At 41.0% G+C, this 24,719-nt stretch overlaps 2 protein-coding genes across 8 annotated transcripts in view; one reads left to right on the top strand and one right to left on the bottom strand.

Moving 5' to 3' along the window:
• Cad99C (cadherin-99C) overlaps positions 1-24,719 on the top strand; it is a 136,871-nt gene that overhangs the window by 15,651 nt on the left and 96,501 nt on the right. The gene's annotated exons all lie outside the window — the stretch shown is intronic.
• LOC122419197 (uncharacterized protein C15orf61) lies at positions 1,852-24,656 on the bottom strand. Of its 7 annotated transcripts, none has more exons than XM_043433538.1 (8): positions 24,466-24,656; positions 23,226-24,294; positions 19,775-19,929; positions 17,382-17,625; positions 16,889-16,968; positions 4,607-4,666; positions 4,214-4,511; positions 1,852-3,992 (listed from the first exon to the last, which is right to left on the bottom strand). In XM_043433538.1, exons 3-7 carry the CDS (start codon positions 19,886-19,888, stop codon positions 4,440-4,442), a joined length of 570 nt encoding a protein of 189 aa, XP_043289473.1. In that variant the 5' UTR covers positions 19,889-19,929; positions 23,226-24,294; positions 24,466-24,656; the 3' UTR covers positions 1,852-3,992; positions 4,214-4,439. The 7 variants fall into 7 exon arrangements, with proteins under 7 accessions (XP_043289473.1, XP_043289472.1, XP_043289470.1 ...); XM_043433537.1 differs by having other exon boundaries at positions 1,853-3,992; positions 19,775-20,009; XM_043433535.1 differs by lacking the exon at positions 23,226-24,294 and having other exon boundaries at positions 1,853-3,992; positions 19,775-20,009.

Raw genomic sequence — 24,719 nt, 5'->3', positions numbered from 1 at the left:
GATTTGTTAGATTGTTTTTTTTTTTCGTTTAATCAAGCACTGAATATATATGAAAACCTCCCGCCCGGAACTACTGGTTATAATCTAAATCGTCGTGTCGCTGAACGCACGTGTGTGGGTAGATGTTTGCGGGAGTTTCTCAGTGATAATTAAAGTCCGCTTGGGCGTATTCAGCCCTCGGCACTCTCGTTAATCAACCATATAAATTGCCGATTGGAAGTATGTCGTTGCAGCTTGTGCGAGATCCTATGTGTGCATTTGAGCCTTTCGTATAATGCACGCGCGCGCGCGCGCGCGCGGTCTTTCTACATGTGAAGCTCTCATTCTCAACGCGTGTCTTTGAATTCTTGTCTGTGGCCTCGCTACGTTTACTTGCAATCCGTACTTGCGGGCTCGGTACGCAAAATGCCAACCTGCTGGCACGCGTGTTCACCGCGATTCGCACACACGTGGGCATGCATATATGCTATGCTAAAGGTATGCATGAAATGAAGCCTGCGTATTATGCCGCAGGACGAAGAGCAGGCCCAACGTTTATCAAATTAATTGGAAATTTGCATAGAAGGCAAGAGAACTCGCAGACGATTCCACGAGATTGTCTCGCTGATCTGGCCACTTTCTGCCCAGCTTAAATAAACGTATAACCATCGTCGGCTCGAGTGCCGATCAGGTTATTCTTATAACGAGCGATTATCAATTAATCCAATGAATCGTCTCGTATCAATTGCACTTTCATTTTTATTTATTTTTTTTTTTTCAAATAGTACTGCAGAAAGGACGCAAATTGTTTTTGAATAAGTTGAATAACGAGGTACAACTGGTTGATCGATCACATCCGTTTCCTTCGCATTACAATAGAAATTTCAGTTGGAGGCCAGCAATGGAAAAAATGTTGACGAAAGTCGTTTGAAGTTCGGAAGATTTTTTGCTTTCGGAATTCTTTCTATAGGATTAATCCCCGGGCAGGATGTTCTCAAGAATTTTCGGGAAAGTAGTTCCTAGAAAATGCTGACACGCCCCATGAATTGTCACCACTCACGCAACACCGACTTCCTCGATTCATGCTCCCGAAAACTCTCGCTCCAGAATCACACGTCACGAGCCCTCCCCCCCAGAAGAAATATCGTCACTGAAGCATCCGGGATTTGGGTTGAGAAAAGCATCTTTACGAGTGTTTACCGAATCACCTTCTTTAAGAATCGTCCGGCGGGACTTTGGACGGCCTTTAGAGCGATGTTGGCTCTTTTCTTCTCCCACGAGGGACGCGCGCAGGTAGACCGCCAGGTGCGAAACTTGCTTCTCGATGAATTTATATTCTTGCTGGAGGGAAGGTAGAGCTTGTGTGCGTGTTGATTTTATTTCAAATAATGATCCAGAGTTAAGGCGATTGGGAAAGGTGGGAGCAGAGCGGAAAGGGAGGAAAAGGTCCGTTGAAAAGGAGCAGCAGATACAAAAGAGAGAAGTGAATGGAGCAAATATCGTCGTTTGATCTGGGATTTCCGTGTGCTTATAAAAAGGCGTGGGTTTTTTTCTCGGCGCAGTGCCTCCGGACTCCTTCGCATCGCCAGATGATGTCAACAGGTTGCTGTCTCCGCATTATGTTTGCCCTCGCCAGCAGTCCAGAGCACCTGACAATCTCGCGGAAGCTTAATCTCCACGATTATTCATTTACAACTTCGAGAAGTCACTTCTCTGTGACAGTCACTGGGAAGAGGAAACTAAGAGGCAAAGTAGAGAAGCGCAAGACCAAAATTTCGAACCTTATTTACACTTTATTTATCTTACTTCGTCTCTCGACGTATAAACTCGAAAAACAACGTGCTTGTTTCAATCATTTCTACAGAAAACCTTTATCTGTGCCATGAATTATGGAATAAGCTTTCCAGAGCAGAATTCCTATTCTTATACTTCAATAAAACAGTCCTGCAAACGAATATTTCTATAATCTATGGCCGAAAAGTGGGAGACTAATTTTCTCAAAAGTATTGTTACGAAATGGGCAAAATAAATAGACGAACTAGTTTTTGGAAAGTATAGGGCGGTTTATTATACAACAGAATACAATGTAATGTGTATGCTTGAGGTTCTGTACGTCTTCTGCGTGTCTTATCTTGTTTATTACAAAGAACAATCGTTGTCAAGGAGCATAAGATCTTCATTTCAGTAATAAGACAAATAAATACATGCAAATGCAAGAGGGGGAAACCGTAACAATATGTAAGAGAAAAACCAAAAACAGCTGCTGTTTCAAGAAATTTTCTCATGGATTGAAACCATGAAGCACCGAAAAGACATTAATTGCTAGAAATTTGAAAATATCGATGCCGGAATGACAGAACATTTATACGAATTTACAGAAGAAATTATTCGAAAAAAAAAAACAGAATAATTTATCGACACGAAGAAGCTGAGAAAAATATAGCGACGACGTATGAAAAAGTTGATGACTGCATGCTCGCGTGATGACGAGAAGAACATGCTTTGTTGGAAAAGGCAATCTCAATTGCAGGAGGCTGGGCCGAAGACCTCGTTATTTTTTATGAAAATGATACAATGGCAGCGTAGAGTGTGACTGGTTACCAGAGAGCGGTGACAAAAGTGTCGTATATGCGACAGCACACTTAATCGGTAAAGAATCTTCGGAATTTCTTGCAGCTTCTGAAATAACGAGTTGCTTTCAGGTAGTAACCCCAAGGAGTTACGTCAGGGCGTCGAATGAAACGATGAACACATCAGATACAGGATGAAAAATGCTTGCAATATCCTCGTTCAATCGCACACATGGCCCGACTTTCCCTCTGCATTTTTGTTTCAAAGTATTCTTCATCTCGTCGATACGTGACATTTAAAAACTTGTATTTGCTTAGGAAACATGCGAAATTAGCCAGAAAATCATCGCCTTTATTAACATAAAGAAATAATTTCGCAACAACTGAATAAACAAAAGACAAAATTCCTCAGAAACGAGATTTTTTATTCCAGAATAAAAGTCTGTGTTTCCCCACGGAATCGAACAAGTATTCTGGGAAAATGTTCTGTTGCAAAATGTATCGAGTTTTGGTAATCTACGCCTGTTGCTTTGGGGGCTCTATGCAAACACTTTGATGGATATTCAGCGTCGAAGCTCTGCCTGGAAAACCGTATGACTGCATGCTCCCGGAATTAATTAATGCTTCAATTATTCGACGATTCGCACACGTCGTTGTTTCCTCTGAATTACCTGAGTTTCGACAATTTTCCTTTGAGACTTCGAATCAGGGCATTGTTTTGGTACAAAAACTTGTGGAATCGGAAAAGGAGTGTATACAGTGCGGCCTCAAAAACTTACGGACCTTAAATACCGTTTAATAATTTTTTTTCCTTTTTTATATAAAAACAGAAACGAGATACTTTGATATGAATATCCAAGATATTTTTCGAGTGGAAAACTAATTTGGGGCAATAAAATTTTGTTTGAAATCCTGTTTGTATGAAAAAAAAAATTTTTGCGGCGTTTTTGGTCGAATAAATTTTTGTGGCCGTTAAAACGAACACTTTTGCTCGCTGAAAAAGTGCCTTTTTCTTGTACACATGGACGAGAACACGAATCACGAGATAGTGCATCACCGAGTGTTCATCGGTTCCACACACGAGATTTGTGTCTTGATGCTCCTCTCCGTTGTCGCCGCACGTTCAGCCCGCAATGCCATTGATATGCATACCGTCGTTCTGCGAATGCGTGCCGCGACATCGAGTGAAGATGCATAAACGACTGGCTTTCAGAGCAGAACCGCATCGAGTGTGCTTCGTAAATAATATTTATAAAGTAAATGTACGTGTAGCATTTCGATAATCGGGTACAATCAATGGCTTCATCACAATCACAAGTTATTCAAAATACTTTCTTTTCGAGCGAAAGGAAATTGCAAGGTTGGCCTGTTTCTCCGACTTCATGCTCCGCTGTACTCATAATTTGGAAACTGCCGTTTGATTAACACTTTCAAAAGTGTCCACTGCAAAAAAAAAAATAAAAAAATTTATTTTTTTCCTCGAATAAAACGAATGCATTCGCATTTACAGTTGAAAAAAGTGAAGAGATTCCAAAAGCAATATTTAGTGCTTCGATAATTATTATGTTTTCGAGGCTTGATCAATAGTTGCCAGAAATTCATAGAATTTCTATACCAGTAAATATTGATAGTATTATAGCACATAGTAACGAGTAATTGCGCACCAACCAATTCTCTGCTGAATTTTGTTTGATCGGTCTTTGGTTGAAGCGTCATAGTTAGCAAAATGTGACCAAAGCGTGACCATAGAATTGACGCTTGTGTGATCCGTTTATTTGGGAATGAATACGTCGTGTGGAAAGTAACACCGATGCATTAGCGATCATCGGTTGAGAGCTTGCACTACGATTTCCATTAATTCTCTGGACGATTCCATGTGCGTGTGTCGCTTCATATATTTATTTTCATGAACCACGTTAAGTCAACAGTCTCATATTTCCAACGGTCAACCAGATGCGTCTCCTACGAATTGAGTGAAAAATACGTCGTTTCTTACAGCGATATCGGATGTCCGTACGGCAAGAAGACGTGGACGCGTGGGGTATCGTGTTGCTTACCTTCGCGTAAGGGTTTAGCCGACGGAACTCCGTTCGGCTGACGACTGAATACGATGCCTCCTTAATAGGGGGTACATGAAAAAAATAAAAAAAAAAACAACAACGTATCAAAACAAATAGTGAACATTACGAGAACATTTTGTGCTTAACTTGTTTTTAGTTTCATCATTTTTTCCACGTGACTGGTCATCATCAGTTTTTGGTAACAAATTATTTTGGGTATAAAATTGGAAGCTTGATGGCTAAATTTTACGGTCAAAGTATCGCTTCATCGTCTCCGGTCGACGTCAGCGCAAATGGATTTGAAAGTATGCACTGTTGGGGAAGTTTTTATAGGGGAGCTTTTTTTCTTACTCTCAAACACACAAAAAAACCATAAAAAACGTACTGAAATTCTTGCAATTTTCAAAAAACACCACAATTAGTGCCCAACGGACTGAACCTCAAAAATTGGTGTTTTTTTTTGCTTTTGCAGTAATTTCAACCCAACGCGTCTTGACTGCTTCTTTTAATAAGCAGTCGCAGAAAAAATTGGAATCCAATTTTCATTTTTTTTCAAAATATCTTCTTTACTCTTGTCAATTTTTTTAAATTTTATTTTGGAAGCGTTTTTCCCTTGTTTCGATAAATATACCTAATTATGGGACCGAAAAAAAACAATTCCACATTTTTTTAAGAACCTTCTGCTCCGGTCGAAGGTTTAACCTACACATGATCGATTGAATAGCTTTGTTTCATGATGTGCTGTACGTTTAAGGACGTACGTGCGCGTCGTATTAGTCAGTTAACGCAGTCTTTTCATATTTTTTAAAATAAATTACCTCGGTCATTCGTATATTCATTATTATTAGATTCATGAACTTTAGATTCGACGCGATTCAATTCATATAAATACTGGTTATAATGTTTGACATTTAATTTAGAAATCTATTGAATTTTGAGTTACAGATGTTTGAAGGAGCCAGTGAGTCATTGTGTCCATAAGCGACATGTTAATTTCTGTATTTTTTGAGTGTTAATATTTCAACCAAACAGTCGATAAGGAGTCTTGAAATTTAACAGGCATAGAAAAGAAATCTTGGATTGTAAGACATGAAAAAATAAGAGTGCCTAAAAACAGTCCTCGCGCTTCCTTAATTGCAGTTGGGGCGTGATTGTAGCAGTTCCACTGTTATCACATGGCTTTTCATGCTACATTTAATTCTCAAAGTCGATGCGTTACTTTCCGGTAAATGAGCATGTATGGCAGAGGTCAGTCTTAAATAATGAGAAAGTACGAAAGCATTACTTTTCCCATTGTTCTCGTTCCCCTTGACGCATGGTCTCAATGCATTTTATTCGTTTTGCAGAAGTTCAGAGCGCGTCCTATTTCATTCTTGTGCTCCATTTTCCTCCAGCGAATCTTTTTTCATCCGCCCGGTCATGCTTTTGCGTCGTTGAAGTTAGTCGTTAAAGGGTCCGTCGCACGGGATCCACCCTCATTTAGGGCTCTCGCATAATCGTTTGATCCTTCAGAAGTTTTCTTTCCCCGGAGCTTTTTATCTCACTGCAGGAACTCGAGCTTGCACGTGCATAGTCAAACCCCACACCGCTGCTTTTCGCTCTCCTTTTACGCATACTTTCCTTTGCTTTATGGAAAGTGGAAATAAACCCAGATAATAGGGTAACTGCTCCAGGGTTTTTAAGAAATTGAATGGCCCTCCGTGAACCGATCCTGGCTTTTGTCCCTTATGAGATTAACAAACACTTTCGGTGCGTTTCTTTCCTGCTCTTTCATCATTTTCAAACACGAATAATATTCGCGATGCACTTCTGCCGCAATTTGCTTCTGAAAACACATGAAACTCAGAAAACAACGAATAACACTCGATTCACTTGCACTCTCGATTTATCTCAACGGAAATGAAATAATTCAATTTTCGCCAGGTATAGGGATTAGGCCAGTCGATCTCTGGAAACTCATCCAATTGAATCTCCATAGGCTGCCCGGGCAGTGCTTTCCTTTGCCCAGGTCTCATTCCTGTTTCTATTCCTTCGCGAGATACTGTGGGCAAACGCCTCTCGTACGATCGATCTATCAAGATAAAGCATCGCACGATGAAATTGCGAGCTTGGCCTAATATCGCAATATTAATGGCAACGCAACACCACCATCCTTCCCTCGAGTGCAGATCGATCCGATCTTTCACTAGTTCATGCTTCGGATGCGAGGCTCCACTTTTCCAACGGAGAGGAGAGGACAGAGCTCTCATTTCCGGTGCGAAATGAGCGAAGAAGTTAGATAACGCACGGAAAGATACTTCAATAATCCGCGAAGTGTTCGTGCTCATGTGCATGTGCGGAGAGTACATGGGATTGTGTGTACTTGGCGAAGAGTTGAACTGGAACAATTTTCAGTATGTCGCATGTGCACATACGTATTCCGTTGAATACAGGAAGATTTGTGGAGAGCTGAAAAGCATCGTTTGGGGAGTAAAAATAGAAGAAACACTACGAATTATTATGACGCTGAAGTTTGCAGGGTTGGAGTCCAACGAAACGAAATAAACGAGAAAAAACATTTTCAATTCTCCAATTTTTTTCATTTACCGGACCATTTATGTGGATTGGAAAAAATGGGAAAAATGATTTTTTCGTTCATTTCGTTGAACTTGAACGTTGCAAACTTCACCGTAGTTAAAATTGAAGAGCAATCACCAACGTAGTTTACTCGCTCACTTCGATGGCTTGTTTTTTCAAAATTATCATATGGCTCTTAACGATCTGACGTTCAAGATCAACCTCATTTCTGTATAAATGAACCGGATATTTAAACTGTTGACACAAATTCTTCGTCAGCTACACGCAATACTTTCATTCGCGAGCCACAAGGGCTTTTCATCCGCAGCTTTGTCGGGAGGAGCAAAGGTATTTACTTAATTTTATTCCTTGTCGCAAATGCGAGCTTGAATGGTACTTTATGGGTGTCGAGAGATTGTAAGGATCGGAGAAAAGGTCTGCTCACCAAGCCCCAGACGTATTTATATACGTTCGCTCTTGTTAAAAGATTACCCGCACAGTCGAAAATGGAGCACTCTTCGAGAGCTGTGAGATCCGAAATCGATTATTCCGAAGGCTTTCAACCGTCGGCTTTCTTGCATCCGATGATGTTGGTTGCAGCTGTTGCTGTTGCTGCATTAATGAGCTGAAGTCAGGAGGCCAAAGAAAGAGAGAGCAAAAGAGAGAGAGAGACGCTCGATTCCGAATTTAGTGCATCGGGTATGCACTTCACAGGCCGACGTGTAGTAGCGTTCGGAATATTTATTCGCGACTCCAAACGCTGGTCTCATGTAGCCAGATCCACTTCACAATCTTAACTCGTGCACATTTCACATTAGGCCAATAAAAACAACATTTCTGGACCTCCTGGTACAAGTAATAGCTCGATTGAGTAATCTATTTAAAGACTGATGAAAAATACTATTTTTTCGAAAAAACCTTGGCTCGAAATTCTTAAAAAAATGCATTCCAGTTAATGAGATTGAAACAATGTCTACAGCCCATCAAAAATTCTCCATGTGTTTGCTGTTTACGCCCCTATCAAGCTTCATCCCGATACACGACTTTTTCCTATTTTTGCCACACCGGAGATTTTATTGCTCCTTTTTTTCTCACGTTTTCCTTCAAGCGTTTCTGCAGCATGAATACATTTTTGTCTAACGCTTTGCAGGCTCGATGCAGCAGGTATTTTTCAGTGGTTGCAAGCGGTCGGGAGGTCCGAGCTCGCGCCGTGGTACCGATAACGAGACCATTAGCCGCGACCGCTGCCACGCATTGTATATTCTACCTGTTAACGTATCCATATACTATAATATCGGCTGCATACATACATATATAGAGGGAGGGAAGGTTAAATAGGCAGATAGGATTTGCCCTTTCGTGTATACGCGATCTCAGGAAACTGCAAGGACCACACCTCGGAGTCTCCTTAAGGATCGAATGTCTATACAAAGGACATTCACGTACACGAGAAAGATCGTGAAAAATCTACAAAGTCCATTAGTTCGCGGTCCGGGCACCTAACAGCTTTACATAGACACAAACAGCAAGAGCAGATGAGATCGAGGGAGACGAAAATCGGTTAGTCTTCTCTCTTTAGTTATTCCCTTCCCCCCGCCCCTCACATTTTTTACAAACACCGCGTACTCGAAGATTTCTCAGCACCCGCCTATTCTCATCCCAGGACGAGAGAGAGAGAGAGCAATCTTTTTCTCTATTTAATATGCAACGGGGATCCTATAAAGGATCGCTTAACTCTCACCACCTGACTCGGTGGATTAGCCATTGCGGATATCGTGCGGCACGACGCGCGGAGGAATTTGAGATACTTATAAATGTAGGGACATTAATTAAATTTAATGCGGGCTTAGCTTATTGCATCAAATGTTCAGCGCTAAGGGCTTTCATTTTGCGGTGTTGCATACCTTATCGTTGGTACTGCATAGAAACGGTGTGGTAACTGAATATCCTTCTTCGGACCACGCTTCGAACCTCAAGGGATGTTGAAACGAATCTCATTTTGGAATAATCCAAAAAAATCGTTGCGTCCAAATCTGTCAGGAGAATTTGTACTCAGCGTTCAAGTTAAGCTTGTTTTTTGGACCCTGGATCCTCACCTGATCCTCTCGGTCATCGTTTTACTCTCGGTTACTGAAGTAACAGTAACTGATGAGCAATGTTTCCAAGCCCTTGGGCTATCGAGTGATCAAAACCGTGCTGGCAATCGAGACCTCGGAGACTTTTAATCCTAATGCGGTCATGAATCCGGTTCGCGGTTAAGGGAGTAACTGTTCTACCAATAATTAGGCAGGGTCGATCACAATTCATTGGCCTGTCTGATATTTTACGTTTTTTAATATCCAACTTGAGAATGGACAAATAAGGAAGGAGTGTCGCAATGTCGATATCAGAGAAGGGGATGAGAGAAAATAGCATTCGGCCTTGGAGTCCCGACAATCTTGTTTTTGCAGTGGAACGGAAATCACCACTTCGGAAATAACTGGACGAAGACACTTGAAAATAATGAAGTTTGAGTTCGATGTGTATCGGAATAATCGTGAAACAAGAAAACGCAACAGAAATGCGTGCGGATGCTTTTCGAAAATAAAATACCCAAAAATTGAGGCTCCGAAACGCGAGGCCTTTGGGATTCCAATGGAGAATGAAAACTGGCGCGTTCAGCATGTCGTTGCTTGTCGATTTTCATATAAGAAAATCCAAAAACGAAAATGGTGAGCTGATTCGAAAGAATCGAGGTCAATAAACTGTCCGCGTAGAGGTTCAAGTTTTTTTATGATTGAGGAATTTGAACTGTAGAGTATTTGGAACGTAAATAGTGGAGGTACGGACGGGTGTTCAGGAAGAAAGGCACGAATGTGGTTGTGATCTGGGCTCGAAGTTCTCCCGGGGAGTATACTCGGACACGTACCTATAACGAATAGAGCGCCGAGTGGAGTTCCCAGTCGCTCGTTACAATTATGCATCCTGTCGATTGGTGCCGATAAGCCGAGTTCTCTATGCTTCGACTATTCGACCGAATCATCCGATCGTTTTTTTCTTGCATCAATAGCCTTCTCTCGCTTTTATATCGTGCATGTGTATAATATGATATAAATATATACGTATACTTGAGGACGAATACTGAAGCATTTTTACAAGAATTTCTTGAACGACGAGGACGAGTTTTCGCTCGCTCTCCTTAACGACATCGATATAAAAATTTAACGAGTCTCGCCAACACCAGCTTTCAAAGGGACTGCAGGATTTCAAGGATCAAACTAGTCGTCCTTAAGACTCCCTCCTTTCAGACTTGAACGGTCAACCGTTTAATTCGGTTTCTTGCAAAAGCTACTCGCCAACAACTTACGAGGATGCGGTCAATCCCGATTTCACACAGCTTTGATCCGCGATCGTAAACTCTCTCCCCACTTTTCGATACGGCTTTTCGTACCGTTTATTTTTCCATTTCGGTTTACGCACTTGTCCTTTTGTTTCCTCGTATACATCATCAGCACCGTTCGAATCGAATCCGCATCTACGGACTCGTTGAAGCGTTTAATTTCGCCATATATCGAGATCTTGATACGCATCTCTCTAATTCACAGTGGTCGCTTAGAATTGCGCTCGCATGCAAATGGGTCAGGTATCATCGTGCTGCAGGCTCCGTGTTTTATTAATCGTCCGTGACGTTCGATCCCCATTAAATTCGTGTATAAGGCATATGGAGCTCATTCCGATACCTCCGACGCTTCTCTCATCCCTGCGAGTCATCAATTCCATGTTCAATGGTCCAGGCTTGAAGTTGAATGAACCTCACTGCAGAAAATCTCCTCTCATTCTCTGTTTTTCTTCCCATTGCGTTGAATAAAAAAATGTCCCGCAGAAAGAGCGGTTTTTTGGGAATGAAATTCTTGCTGGTTTTGAAGATGAACTTTTTAAAGGGAAATCCCCTCGCTGGTGATTCGATTGTGGAGACGACGAGTGCATCTGGGAGGAACCAGTTTCGCATTTAGCTTTTGGAATACCTATGTCATCGGCCGACGTTGATATCTGTACGCTCCGATGTACACGAGATCTTGTTATCGGGCTACAAGCTCGATCAGGCTCGGCGCAGAACTTATACGATATCTTATAGGTTCGAAGATCGATTATCGGGATCGAGGCTTCGCGAGCTAGTCGTACATATAAATACCACTTCGCATTTCACCGTCGGAATTTTTCGGCCTAGAAACTAACTTATACGCACGCGGACATCCATACACGATGCTAAAACGTGCTAAAACGTGAGCCGGAACTCCTGTGCTTGTCGGCACTGTGTTCGAGAATAATGACGTCTTCAGAATTACTAAGCCGCAATGAATCGACGATTAAATAAAAACGAATAAATGCCAGGCAAAAATAAAAGGAAGAAGAGAGACTTATGGCGCAGTTATACGTGAAAAATTAATGCGCCAGGCCAGTTTATCCGGATAAGGGAGCCTCGTGCAAGCTTTTGAGCTCCTTTTTACTGGCCTACCAAGCTCTTCAACGTACTAAGACCGGCCTGAACATACGCGCAAAGCAAAGTCGCCAATCCTCGTGTCTCGTAGAGAGACGTTTACGCATATTCTGCTATAAATATATTGTATTTCTCGTCTAGTTTTTTTCAAGAGACTCGGTAGAGTCTCGGGACAAGTACATTGACAGCCCTGTTTTTCATTATTCAGAAGAGATGAGCGAGTATTACCGACATAATGCTGCTCCATGCCCGAGTCCATATATACCAGTGTAGTCCAGTCATATCATAGCAGAAAATATAGTCTCCTCGCCTAACGAGCATCTTTCAAACGCAATTCCGTCTCGCTATTTCTTCCTTCCATAGTCATAACGCCGGAATACTAATATGTGTCATCGATTGCGTATTTTCTGCGCGACTTTTCATGTCGAGGCGCGGTTAAGGTAGATCATGCCTGCTCGTATTTTATGGGTGTCTAAATTGGCTCGATTTTTACTTCCCAATTGAAGATATAATCACTTCAATTAATTCGAGATTGTAAATCAATTTTTTCAACTTATCTTTTTTGACGTATGAAATTACAAGCCATTAATTAATCGGGGATCCATCGCTCTGACTGAACCACCCGAAAGTTCATTCGTCCCTGACGAAAATACGCACAAAATGAGCGCAAAATGCCGAAATAAGGAAATGTGAGGTTATACGAGTGCTCGCTACCAATATCGTTCAATCTTTAACGTAATTTATCTTTTATTACCAGTAATAAAATCGTCTCGAATTCTTTTCCAGACCTTTCCTGTGTATTTTTTTTTCATATTTAAACACATTTGTCTCAATAACTAATAAGACGAACCCTTTAAAATTTGGTACGCGTTTAAACTCTGTGTAAATTTCAAGATTTTCTTAAGAAAGTAGTTTCGTGCAGTAACTACCTTAATGCTTGGATTTTCGTACAATTCCACTGTAAATGAGAGACGGTCAAAACCATTTCGATTGAACTTGTGTGCATTTTTTTCTCTTATACGAAATTGTACTAATGAATTCATTGGTTCCCACTCAGAGTTATACGAAAGCTTGTTGAACACCAAAGGTTCTCAGTTATTCTTCATGATTTCTTCGACATTCTTCGAAAGGATATTGAGCATTTGGACTCGCCTCAAGAGAGGGTGTTTTCGTAGCATTTTCCCGTTATAGATGACCCGACCTCAACTCCACAACCGGGCTTGTAAATCTACGACTACCAACGATACTAATTCGAGGGATCGATCATTTTGGACAGTTCTGATATCTCGGTTGTGGCAAATCAGATAGGAAGCAAACATTTCAGTTGGTACACTCAGAAGATTCGGGCATGAGGTTGCTAAATTTAATACAAGTTTTTTAATGGATTTGGAATGAAGCTTTCTCAGGCGAGGATAAGAAATGACCGTCAATCGACTGATTGATAAACGATCGTTCGATAAGTTGAACGAAAGATGCATAATTTCTTCCCCTCCGAGGAGCTACACTTTCAACTTCTTCTTTACCTTTTTCTTCAACTTTTTCAAACAAGCCTCGTTCGATAGAGATTTTTTGTTTGAGTTACCAACTTTCTAGAAAAAAAATTCTCCAAGATTATACCGCTAACCGAGGACTCGAGACCGTTGACGCCATATTTAAGTGATGCACTTTTTTGCGCGCAAGAATATGTCCTCGAGTCCTCGGAGCGTTTAGCTCGACGATCTTTCACAATTTATCTGCGCCAAGGAAAGATCGGTGATCGGAAAAGTATGACATTGGTGAACGAAAAACTAAGCCACCTGCTCGCAAGCGTGGATATAAGAGAAAACGGGTTATGAATATTTCGAACGAGCGAATGATACGTTGAGCCTCGTGCCCACCTTAATTTTCCTATATCTCATTCACTAACGCTATTCAATCAGAAAAAGTCTTATCAGCCTCTAATGTGAGATCCCTCGTCAAACGCGATGCATGTGAAATCTGCGGAAGAATCTGAAGAGAAATTATAGACTTTTGTGACGGCGACGAAGCGTGAAATTGCGCAATTTACCGATTTAATTCGCATCGCGGTAGAACGAACCAGCATACCGAACTGCACCATTACGAATCGTTATGCTACTCGTGTTCATAGGAATTATCTATGGATGCAATGATCCCGGGCCATACAAAAAAGCAGCGCGATATTTTTGTCCCCGATTCCGAAACTTTTTCTCTCTCCTTGTCACGATTCAAACACTTTAATATATTACGGCCCGACACTCGTAACGGCTCACTGTATCTCGCGTGATTTATTTGGTTAACGCAGACAGCAGAACTTCCGCGATCGCTCGTATTCGCAACCGCGCACCGGGATATGAAGGAATGAAATTCGAGTGAGTTTTTCTCCCGCGTTATACGCCGTTCGCCTGCTATGTGCGAGGCGAATTTGACGACGCGAACGCCCAGTGAACGCTATTCGCGATTTATCTCGGGTCAATTCATCATTCTAGTTCGTTACCTTCGACACGATTACGATGCAATTGCCTTCTCACTAAAAATTTTTTTTTTACGACTGACCAGCACTGCTGGTTTACGCGACTAGAAAAATTCTATTTTCCTCTTCTATGTGTGACACTTGTTTCATCAAATTGCAATGCTAACGAGAGTGTCGCACAGTTCAGGTGGGTCCCTGAAACAACTCCAACGAATTTCTCAACCTAAATTCTGTCCAGAGAGTTAACTTCAATTCGATCTTTACTGGGTGCACTGAGAATTCACTAAAACTCGAAAAACGTGAGACGTAAAATAGTTTGAGGCTCCGGTGACTGAAAGCAGAGGCCAATCGATCTTACACTTTATTTCATTCTCCTTTCACGTTGACAGACAACACTAAAAGTGTGCTCCACATTCCCTAGCGTAAATCTTCCTAATTTTACGATCCGTTTTTCCGAGACGCGATCATTTTTTATGTCCGCACATGCTCGTTTGTAAGGATACGTTTTATCCTCCCTCGAAAAGCATGACTAGGAAGTCTGATTGAATATCGATTAACACTACTGACGGTGAGATACACGTACAGTACGTACTGATAATAATACACGTTGTACGTTTGCTGCGTTACTGCCATTCGGACTGTAGGGCTTGTTTTACGTACACCTGGAGAGCGAGGAGAGCGATTTATCTCGCCGCGCGCTTGTCTGACAATATGACGTTCCGTGCAAGGATCTCCCGGTTTTTACTACCTTCGTAAATCTTATTATTAATGTCCGAGTCGATAGCCTCGCGGCTCTGGGCCATTCGTCAGCCATGTACGTGCAACTACCAGCATCGTTTTCATCGATGTACGTATTACAACACGCACACACGTGCATTGGCTAGATTTTTAAGTGCGATATATCGCGTGCTTCGAGTTAAATTGGGTAATTTTTCGAAGCAGAAATGTCAATTACGGTGACAGCTGCGGCTTTCTTCTCAATATTTAATCGGTAGAAAAAATGACGGTGAACAATGCGCTCTGAAAAAGTTCACTCAGGGTATCCTGTATAATGGTACATGCGTAAAAGTTTTTTCAGCCGTTCCAATAATTCACTCTCCATAACCATGCAAGCGAAATGTGCCAGAACGAAAAATTCAATTCGTTTCACAAATGGCCGAGCTTACAGCTCATTTTTCATCGAATATTCGCGTTAATTGCGAAATATAAATGATGGAAAATAATCCGTTGGATTAAAATGGAGGAACTCGAATTATCCACATTTGAGCGATGATTAATCGTAATTGTTTTGCCGCGTGCAATTATGTGCGCGAGGACTCTCGCTTGCGCTGCGCTGGTATGACGCCCATCCCCGATTTGGAATTCCCCATACGCCGGGATTTTGCTGCACTCGCGTCTCCTACCGCAGACGTAAATAGCGCGCGCGTGTGTGTGAATGTATATAAAAGGCTAGTAGTGTGCGCGCGAAATCTCTTATCGTTCATTGAAAATCCCGCTGTCCTCTATAAACGTCAATCCCTCTTCGTATAACAGAGTGGGCGTCGTTTCTTCGCTGTTCTTTCGCGCACCGTCCTACACGTATTTGTATCCATACCTTATTGCTGTCTTACTTGTCCAACGGACCGATTCACCATACACACCGTGCACGTACTGCCTCGCCAATGTTCATAATTAATACAAATTATTATGCATCTCGATCGTACTCGAGTCACCCACGAGAACAAGAAATACATCCACATACATGTTCGTGTTTATTTTTAATTCTCATACACGCGCGTGTGCCTCTTTGTGCGCATTCTTCAGTGTATACGATATACGTCGTACGACAGACTTGAGAACTGATTATATGCAATCAATGAGTCAGTAAAATATATTTTATGGTTAATGTGCTGAGAAATCACATATCTGTAACGCGCGGGCTGCGTGCTCTCGCTAATACGGGACATTCCTTTTCAAGTCGAGTAGAACATGATCGAAAATCGATTTCACTGTTTTGCAACTTTCATGTGCTCGGTAGCGTTTTGTTTGGTACGGTATGAAAAGTGTGTGGGTCGATTATTTGCGAAGGATTGATTATCGATTATTAAAGGACGAGATCAACACAATTGTGACGCAATTGCTCGTTAGTTCAGCGTCCCCATGGAGTACTTGTTTGGATAGTTTTTTCTTGAATTTTAACGCCGTCGCGCCATTCGCGAATGTTTCTTTAAGGGCTGTCGGAAATTGTCGAGCTTTTGCAAGCTCGAAGAGTACGATCGATACTATAATTTCATTGGGACTATGAAAATACGTTAAACTTCGTGGACCGGTGGTAGCTTCATCAACGAGATGCCGGGAGATGCCAGTATTTCTCGCTCTGTGGCATTAAAATCTCGTCGTCAGTGTCGTCCTCCTCCCGTGGTTGGCCTCGGGAATTTCTATCCGACCGCGTGCAGGAATCTCGAACAATTTAAGGACGTCTATAAATACAGTCATTAAGTTCTGTCTCGCGGTGGCTTAGACTGTGATGAAAAAAGAAAACGAATTAACGGAGATGAAAGAAAGAGAAAACTAACGAGTGGGTAACAGGATGGAAACTAGTTTGTCGAGAAGTGCTTCGAGTTACTTGACATTTGTTTCATGAACTCCGCGTCACAATGTACAGTAACATTTTATCTATTTATTTCGTTTCTTCGTGCACGTTTGAACGAGCATCATCCATTTTTTTCTGTCCCATCGTTCTCTCTTTTTAGTAGCGCGATCCTTTATCCTCTGGAAGCAAAAAATAAATGGTTACCCTGCCCTGGGACGTGGTGACCATTTCCTCGTGTCTGATAAGCTGGGTCGCTGCCAAACCGTACATCAGTGTTGGTATACCTGATCAAAAATTATGAGTTATGTACACAGAGAAATGTGAGTCACTCGGTATATTGGAACAGTCGAGCAACGGGGATAAATATAATGAATAAGACGTTCACCAATACGATTTGAGGTCTTTTTAAGAGGCCCTGAAGGTCTTTCCTGGCTCCAGGCGAACAAACTATTTCTGACTTGATTTTATAATAGTAATATAATTTCTGTCACACTCATTGTATTCATAATTCAAGGTGATATTAACAGGATTTAGAAAATGACATTGCGTATATTCCGTCTGGTAGTCGACCTGCCAGGATTGTGACTCGAAAAATCGAATCCGCGATCAAGTATATGCTCCTTCGAAATTTCGTTTCACAACACAATATTTCACTGCTGATACTGACTAATAGAAAACCTATAAATTATGCAAATACCAAGGTTAATGATCTTGATAGCCTTGTAGAATTTGTCGTCTAGACTGAGATCCTCCTTGGGCCTTTTCGTGCAGTGATACTTGATGTAAGGGAAGCAACCGGTGCGGAGTATGTGATAGTTGCTCGTACCAGCTGGCCAATTGAAGTGGGACATGCCACGCTGATCGTTGACAACGTCAACGTATTTAACGAAATACGATGTCCACGGGGGCTCTTTGCTCTGCAGCAGGTACCTCGTTAAGACCTATTTCGAGAAGGCGAAACATGCGACAATATTACGTAGTTACACAGTGCCCAAGTATGTCGTTTACTGTCTATTTTTTAACAAATCATTAAGCATGCAATTTTTTTAGCTTTCTCTCATTTTCTGGTAATCATCTGCAACTTGGTGCTTTTATCGTTTTCCAGTATCGATAGGCTCTCTACGTTCGATCAGATCACTTTTCAAATGACGCTGAAGTTTCCAACGTTGGAGTCCAACGAAATGATGGAAAAAAACTCTCCAATAATTCCAGTAATTCTCCTATTTTGTTCCCTGCCAAATTTGCGATTCGTAGCTTTTCAAGCTGCACCAACGATTCGTGAAATAAGAAATTGGTGAATTACAAACGTTTTTTTTCGTTCGTTTCGTTGGACTCCAACGTTGGAAACTTCAGCGTCATCTTTTCAAACGTCCGTTACTTTAGTTGGTTTATAATCCAGTTAATAACGTTGTCGCATCACTCGATAAGATTCGAGGAAGAAAACCGCATTCCGGAAGGTAACGAATCTGTCAATTTAGCTTCGAATTGGCCTTATATATATACGTTGATTTGTACACACACAGCCAACACATCGTTTCGAGTCTCCCGCGGTCACTCCAGTGAATGAGATCTGTCCCTCAGATAAACCGTCAAATGGACCAAGCGAAGAAAAGTCTTGTGTGAACCGTGGAAACGAGAAACTAGCCCGGACGCTACACATCTCGTCAACTCTCCTCAAGCTTTATATCCACCGTACCAATGATACTGATCGATTCTTCCTATCCGAAGCTTCACACGCTTAAATCCAATACATTGCGAAAGAAGCTTGAAGATATTCTCGCTCGATAATTCACAGCTTCGGACTAGAGTCGTGGGATACCTTGCAGCGGGTATTCTGCGTGGTCTTCGACCTCAGTCCAGTCGCGATAACGATACTGATTTTATTCCCATCGGTATACATTTATTCACGATTCGCATTAACGAACTTGCCGCTTAGAAATTCGTGAGGGTTTGTCTGTTTATGATAAGCTCATAATCAGGTTGTAGAACGAACTTTATAAGTTGTTGCCTGACGTGGTTATTATCAGGTTTTCCAGAATAACTCTTTGAAATCAGGCAAACCTGAAATGCTTCTGATCAGATTTGCCGGAATAAGGCCCTACCAACGAATACTTCAACAAAGCACACCTGATAACGTCGCAATAGTGCCTGATTGAGCTTAACTCAATGGGCCCTCCGGAGGCTTGCTTTACGATTTATACAATTGCAAGTGAACAAAAAACTTTGCGTTGTCGAAATCATATAAATATGTATATATAATCAACTCCATTGACGAGCCATTTGCCTTTTTATAAAGTAAGGTTGTGGCGCGTGAATTAGTTGTTCATTGTCATTGCTTTTCCGCGATTCCGCTTGGTTATTAAAACACGATCATTGTGACGCTAAATTCATTCGGGAAAAACAACGTTCACTCGTCATGTCAAAATGACAGCTTGGAATTCAAACCATATTTGACATTTTGTCGATATCGTTTTGCTCGACTCGATTTCTCGAAAATTCATCGAATTGGACATTCTTTCAATAGTTATTAATTGGTTGAATTATTAATCCGCGTAAAAATAAATAATAAATTACGCTATGCAAGAAGATGACGTGCGCGGAGCGCGCGTCTGTGACTCACCTAGTATTAGTTCGAAAGCCAATTCTTGTAAGATCGCGTACTGTTCACTCATACATGCAATTAATATTTTTCTTCTGAACTGTATGCTCCGTATTTTAGTTAGCTTCAATATTGCTATAAACGACCATTATGAAATATGGAGATATTTTGAAATTATTATTTTTTTTTTTCGATTCATTTGAATTTCTGAAATTCCACGTGCGTTACAATTTTTGACAGATAATTCACAATGGAGGCGATAGTGCATCGGTAGAGTGCGTATGCAGTGAAGGTCTTTAGTTACCAAAGTGATAGGATCGAATCCCCGGAGGTTGTCAGTTTCATTGAAATCTTATGATTTCTATTCATTCAACATTCAAGTTTTCGAGCTTATGATTAGTCGTGAATTTATTTTACTGACCTGTCAGAATCTCAAAAATTGAATAAAAAAAAAATCGTTACTGTAAAAAATGCACTGCTTTGGTGCTGACCTCCGAGGCTAAGGGTTTTCCCTTCGTTGCGAATCTCCTCACTCCGTAAAGTCCATCGATGCGTCCAAACGTAAGCTGAGTCGCCCGCAGAAATATTGCGAGACCGTTGGTCATTCAACCTCGTTTATCCCTGATGTTTCGTGGCCTGATTGGACCTGAAGAAAAAACCAAATAGTTGCATCGGTTGATCGAATTTCCTTGTGGACTTTTCGCTTAGAATCCCCGGAGAGAAAATCTGCAAATAAATCAAAGTCTCAACGGATTATGAAATTCCCGAAAATGTAAAAATACACTGCATTCCGAGAGCGTAAAGTTTGATATAGTTTTTGAGAGGACGTCGAACCGAACATAACGTACAACGCCGAGAGTGCCATGAGCCAGTTACCATCGTATGTACACCTTTCTAAAATAAACGAACCGAGTAGAAACACAACAACGGCTATCGTAGACACAAGCCTTAAATGTCAAGGTTGGCTAGAAAACTCTCTCGAGTACATTCTACGATAACTTACTGTAGAAGTACTGTAACAACCTACGAGTTTGGTAAAACGAATGAATAAGATGCAACAAGACACAGGAGCCTCGAGCTAACCGAATATAACCGTAGGATTTGTGTTTGAATTATGGGCTCTTGTTTACTGCGAATTTATTTATGGCTAATATGACGTCGTACAAATGTAATGCAACATTCTCGGATGCTTTTTCAACCCCATTACTTTCAACGCTCGCCTTTGAACTGTCACTCTTCGAAACTTTGAAGTGGAATCTCGTTCTTCGAAAGAAAATTATTTAAATTGTTTAAAGGCAAAGTTAATTGTCGATAAATCCATTCGATTTTTATCAGTTTATGAATTTGGAACCTAGGAATTTGGGGAACTTCGATCGAAAATAATTTGGTAATTATGCAGAAGTGGGGCTCCGCTTATAATTGGGCTGAATTTTTTTTTTCTTACGTTCTTGATGAATCTTGAAGAATGAGAGACATGATATACGAGCAATATTATGTTGGCGCATGACTTAAAAAAATAATAATAATTTTCTTTTTGAATTTGAAAAAAAAACACGAAGGGGAAGTAAAAAAATCAAAAGACGGAATATCCAATGATACCACTCACACATCGAAGGTGTTCCAAACCGACCCAACGATTCCGCTCACACATCAAAAGGAAAAGATTTGAGCTGCAGCCCTGATTCGTCAAACTTTTCAGAATTCCATAAATTTCGAATTTATAAAAATTTTGATTATCATCGCCACTTTCCACGACCATAAAACACATGTTCCCATGCCATAGTACAGTCCCGAAGTCATAAAAAATTATTTGGAGCCGTTTTGGGGTGGAGCCCCACTTCTGCATAATTATACTGAAAATTTAACTTAATAATCAAAAGGAGGAGAAATATTTGTCGAGCTTCTATCAAAGACTTCTTAATGCAATTGCCTAAAATGTAAAATAAATTTGTTAAGGATAAACATTTTTCATCTTCTTTAAATTTCGTTTTTTCAAAGTGATTTAACTATACATTTTGTCAATTATGCACACAATTATCTTCCCTGGCGGTCTTTCGTACGGGGAAAAATAACTAAAATCATTACAGAAATGTCGTCCATACATGTGAGTGCAGTGCACTCGCGCATGTAGAAAAGCAATTACGTAATTTAGCTGCATATAGGGCAGGCAGTAATTAGTATGCTGATCAGTTTAAACTCGTTCGCGAGTTGTTCCTGGCACATTGGTTAATGCCATTTATTCTCTTTTCCAATGATCGCTTAATTCGCAAGGAGACGTGACGTTTTACTTTTCAGAGTACTTGAGAGTACAAACATGCGCCCAGAGGTCCTGAATTTATGTAAATTCGTTATTATTTTTCTCCCTGATCATTTTCAATGCTCACTTGAGTATTGTGAGACTAATTTAACACAGTGATCCGAAGAATATCGAAACTTTAATAAACACACTTTATTTTTTTTCAAACTGAAGTTCAAATGTGAGTACGAATAGAATTTTCGTGCAGCAATCGAAACACTTCAAACATCGTGTTATGTATAAGAATTGATCTGCGTCAGGGACACACATCGGTTAATTTATCTCACACTCGAACGTTACTTTGATCGCGAATGCTTTTAGATCCTGCTGGCCTTCTATAAATATATTTCTGGACATTCCTGCATTCCTTCGTATCGCACTTTCACGAGTTTATCTCATTGCTCTGGACCCAGCAACTGTCCACTAATTCCCATGCTCCTGTTAGACACTCGATTTTCATATTGGATCAAATTTTCGATTGATTAAAATAATCAAAAACTCGAAAAACTATATTTTGCGTTGCAAACACTGAGAGAGAGAGAAACAGTCCTGCTGCACGATCACTTGTCAAAGCACCGGCTTAGGTTGGAGCCGAATTGATCTGGAAATTTTCAAAGCCAACCACCGCCCATGGATCCATGGTTGTTGGACTCTCCGCTAGCAGTAACTTTTCTAGTGACTTTTAATATATTCTTTATTTAGTTTTTGATGAATTTTCTAACAAAAAACCCCCTGCAGGGATCTCGTAGGTGCATAGGAGGAATTTCATATTAAAAACTCGACGCCAGTTTTTTTATTGTTCTTCTGGTTTTCATTGCGAATGTTTGTGCCTTTCACAAAAGTCACGATAATGGAAAAGTGAGAATACCGGATCCTTTTCTCTCTAATATTATTGCTGAATTCTTATTTTTATGGTATGCTTCAGCTATTCGTAAAGTTTTATTTTTGAACGTATGAAATTTTAAAGGACAAAATGTTTGTCGTTCTGTGTTCATTGCTCGCCAGTCCGGAATCGTGGGATGAATTTTTCACAAAGGGAAGGATTAGTTTTCAGGGTAGCGTTTCAACTGGAAAAGAACATTCGACAAAAGCTGGAAAAATAGAAATTTAAAAACTGGAAAAATTCATGTTTTGTGATACAAGAGACACGTCAACGATTCGACGGAAAGTAAAAAAAATTAATCAACTTTCGTGAGTCCTACCGCACTTTTATATACTTGGATATGATGATTTCTGGGCCTTTTCAACTTCCCAAATGCCTTGCACCGCGCGAAAACGTTTTAATTTTAAAAAATGTTATATCTTAGAAAACGATTTTTGTCGACTTCTCTCGTCTCATCCGACTTTGTTACCAGTTGATCCATGGACGCGATCCCGAGATACGATTATCTTGATGCATTAAAATTAAATTTATTGAGATTCTCTGTTTTTTTAATTAGAAAAGTGTAAAAAGCTTTTATTCATATTTGAAGCGAAAAGTGAGGTCCTCCAAGGACACAATTATAATTAAGAAAATAATTTTCACAAAAAAAACCAACAATCGATGAGTTAGCATAAAATCATGAAAACTTTTGCCCAGTCATACGTTTTTTCTTCACGAAATGCAAAACTCTTCAACGCAGTGCAGAAAAATGCGTGCAACTTACGTAGGGCGAGCATTATCCTTTATTGAAGTATCCAAATTTTAGGGGAATCCGCACACTTTCATAAACCACGAACACTTTCTGACAGGTTGATGGAGGGAAATTCCGTCGTGGTTTACAGCCGAAACTGCTTTTTGATGGATTAAAATTGGCCACGCAACCGTCCGTGAAAAAAATCGATTCATTTCCGTATCAACTTCGCACTTGTACGTCGACGTAGCTGTGCATCGACTTATTTTTTCACACATTTACGGGGACTGACCTAGGACGCAGGCAAGCATGCGACAAAATATGTTTATTACATCTTTGTTTGCGCTGACACTTTCTCGATAGTGTTTGGTGTGTGCAGCCGGAGATGCACGCGACTCGAATGTAGAACGTGCATGGCCATAGCCTTCGAATAAACCGTTCCTCTTCTTTCTCCATAACGCGAAAGGAGAGAGGGAGAGAGAGCGAAAGTCAGGGATTGAGCAACACCGCGCCGTTTTCACACCTCGACGCCACGGGACTCACGTACTCGAGGGCTCGGGGAAAGCTGCAGTGATTGGCCATTTTAAAGAGACAAAAGCGCCGTACGTCAAATGCATCTTTGTATTACGGAGGTGAAAGTAAAAACCATTCACGGCGTGATGAAAGAATGGAAATTTAGAACAGACGGCCCAGCAGCGATCCGGGAAAATGCATAACGGTTTTATAAGAACGAAACGATTTGCTGACAACGGTTTTTTAAAAAATTAATAACATCAATAAAAATATACCCAAGTTATTCTTCTCACATTCGATTAAACTCAAAGACCTTGAAAAGAAATGTTTTTTAGTAAAGAACTGCGAATCTTGCCGAAAAATTTTCCTCTCTTCGGAGATGATCAGCGTTCACTTTGACCTCATTGAAAACCTCGAAAAATCACAGTACCAGAGACTGCCAATGTCAAGCAAATCCTCTCGTGACCTGTTCGGAATGAGCAAAGGCACATTGGCCACGTACTAACACCACGACATTTTCTCCGTGGCTCTATCTTCAATCCTCAGTAATACATTTCACGTCAGGCTCGGGTATATGCACCTAAAACACCTGATCAAATGGTCACGTGCCACATTCTTACTACAGGCCATAGCTATGTGTGTATACATGTGTATTCGAGGATGCGACACGTGTGCACAAGACGTTGCTGCGACACGTACAACGTGCTCACGTCTCTGGCTCCTCTGGATATACACTTAGTAGAGTTTTCGAGATACGTACAACGAGATCGTGTCCGCATTAGCTCCAAAGCGTTTGCTCAACTTCTTTTTATCTCTTCTCCGAGCGGCGAAGCAAAGAGGGACGAATTCAGATGCGCGAGAACCACGCGACACTGCGCGTGTGTTCCTTCTCGTCTGGTTCATTTCTGATACTCTGTGGCTACGTTCACTCCAACGAGGTCACTCGTTTTCAACAAGGCACTGCTTACTGCTTCGGAGGTGAAAGAAAGAGAGAGGCAGGATGAAGCGGCAGCG

This window comes from Venturia canescens, chromosome 1, assembly GCF_019457755.1.
Source record: "Venturia canescens isolate UGA chromosome 1, ASM1945775v1, whole genome shotgun sequence".
NCBI classification, from domain to species: Eukaryota; Metazoa; Arthropoda; class Insecta; order Hymenoptera; family Ichneumonidae; genus Venturia; species Venturia canescens.
Note: the sequence above shows the minus strand (reverse complement) of the source record. Positions and strands in the feature narration are given on the sequence as shown.

Coding starts and splice junctions, on each gene's coding strand:
- LOC122419197 (XM_043433538.1), bottom strand. CDS start 19,888: ATGACCAACGGTCTCGCAATATTTCTGCGGGCGACTCAGCTTACGTTT. Junction 16,969..17,381: donor TATCAAGATCATTAACCTTG/GTATTTGCATAA, acceptor ATTTTTGATCAG/GTATACCAACACTGATGTAC. Junction 4,512..4,606: donor GGCTAAACCCTTACGCGAAG/GTAAGCAACACG, acceptor CTCAATTCGTAG/GAGACGCATCTGGTTGACCG.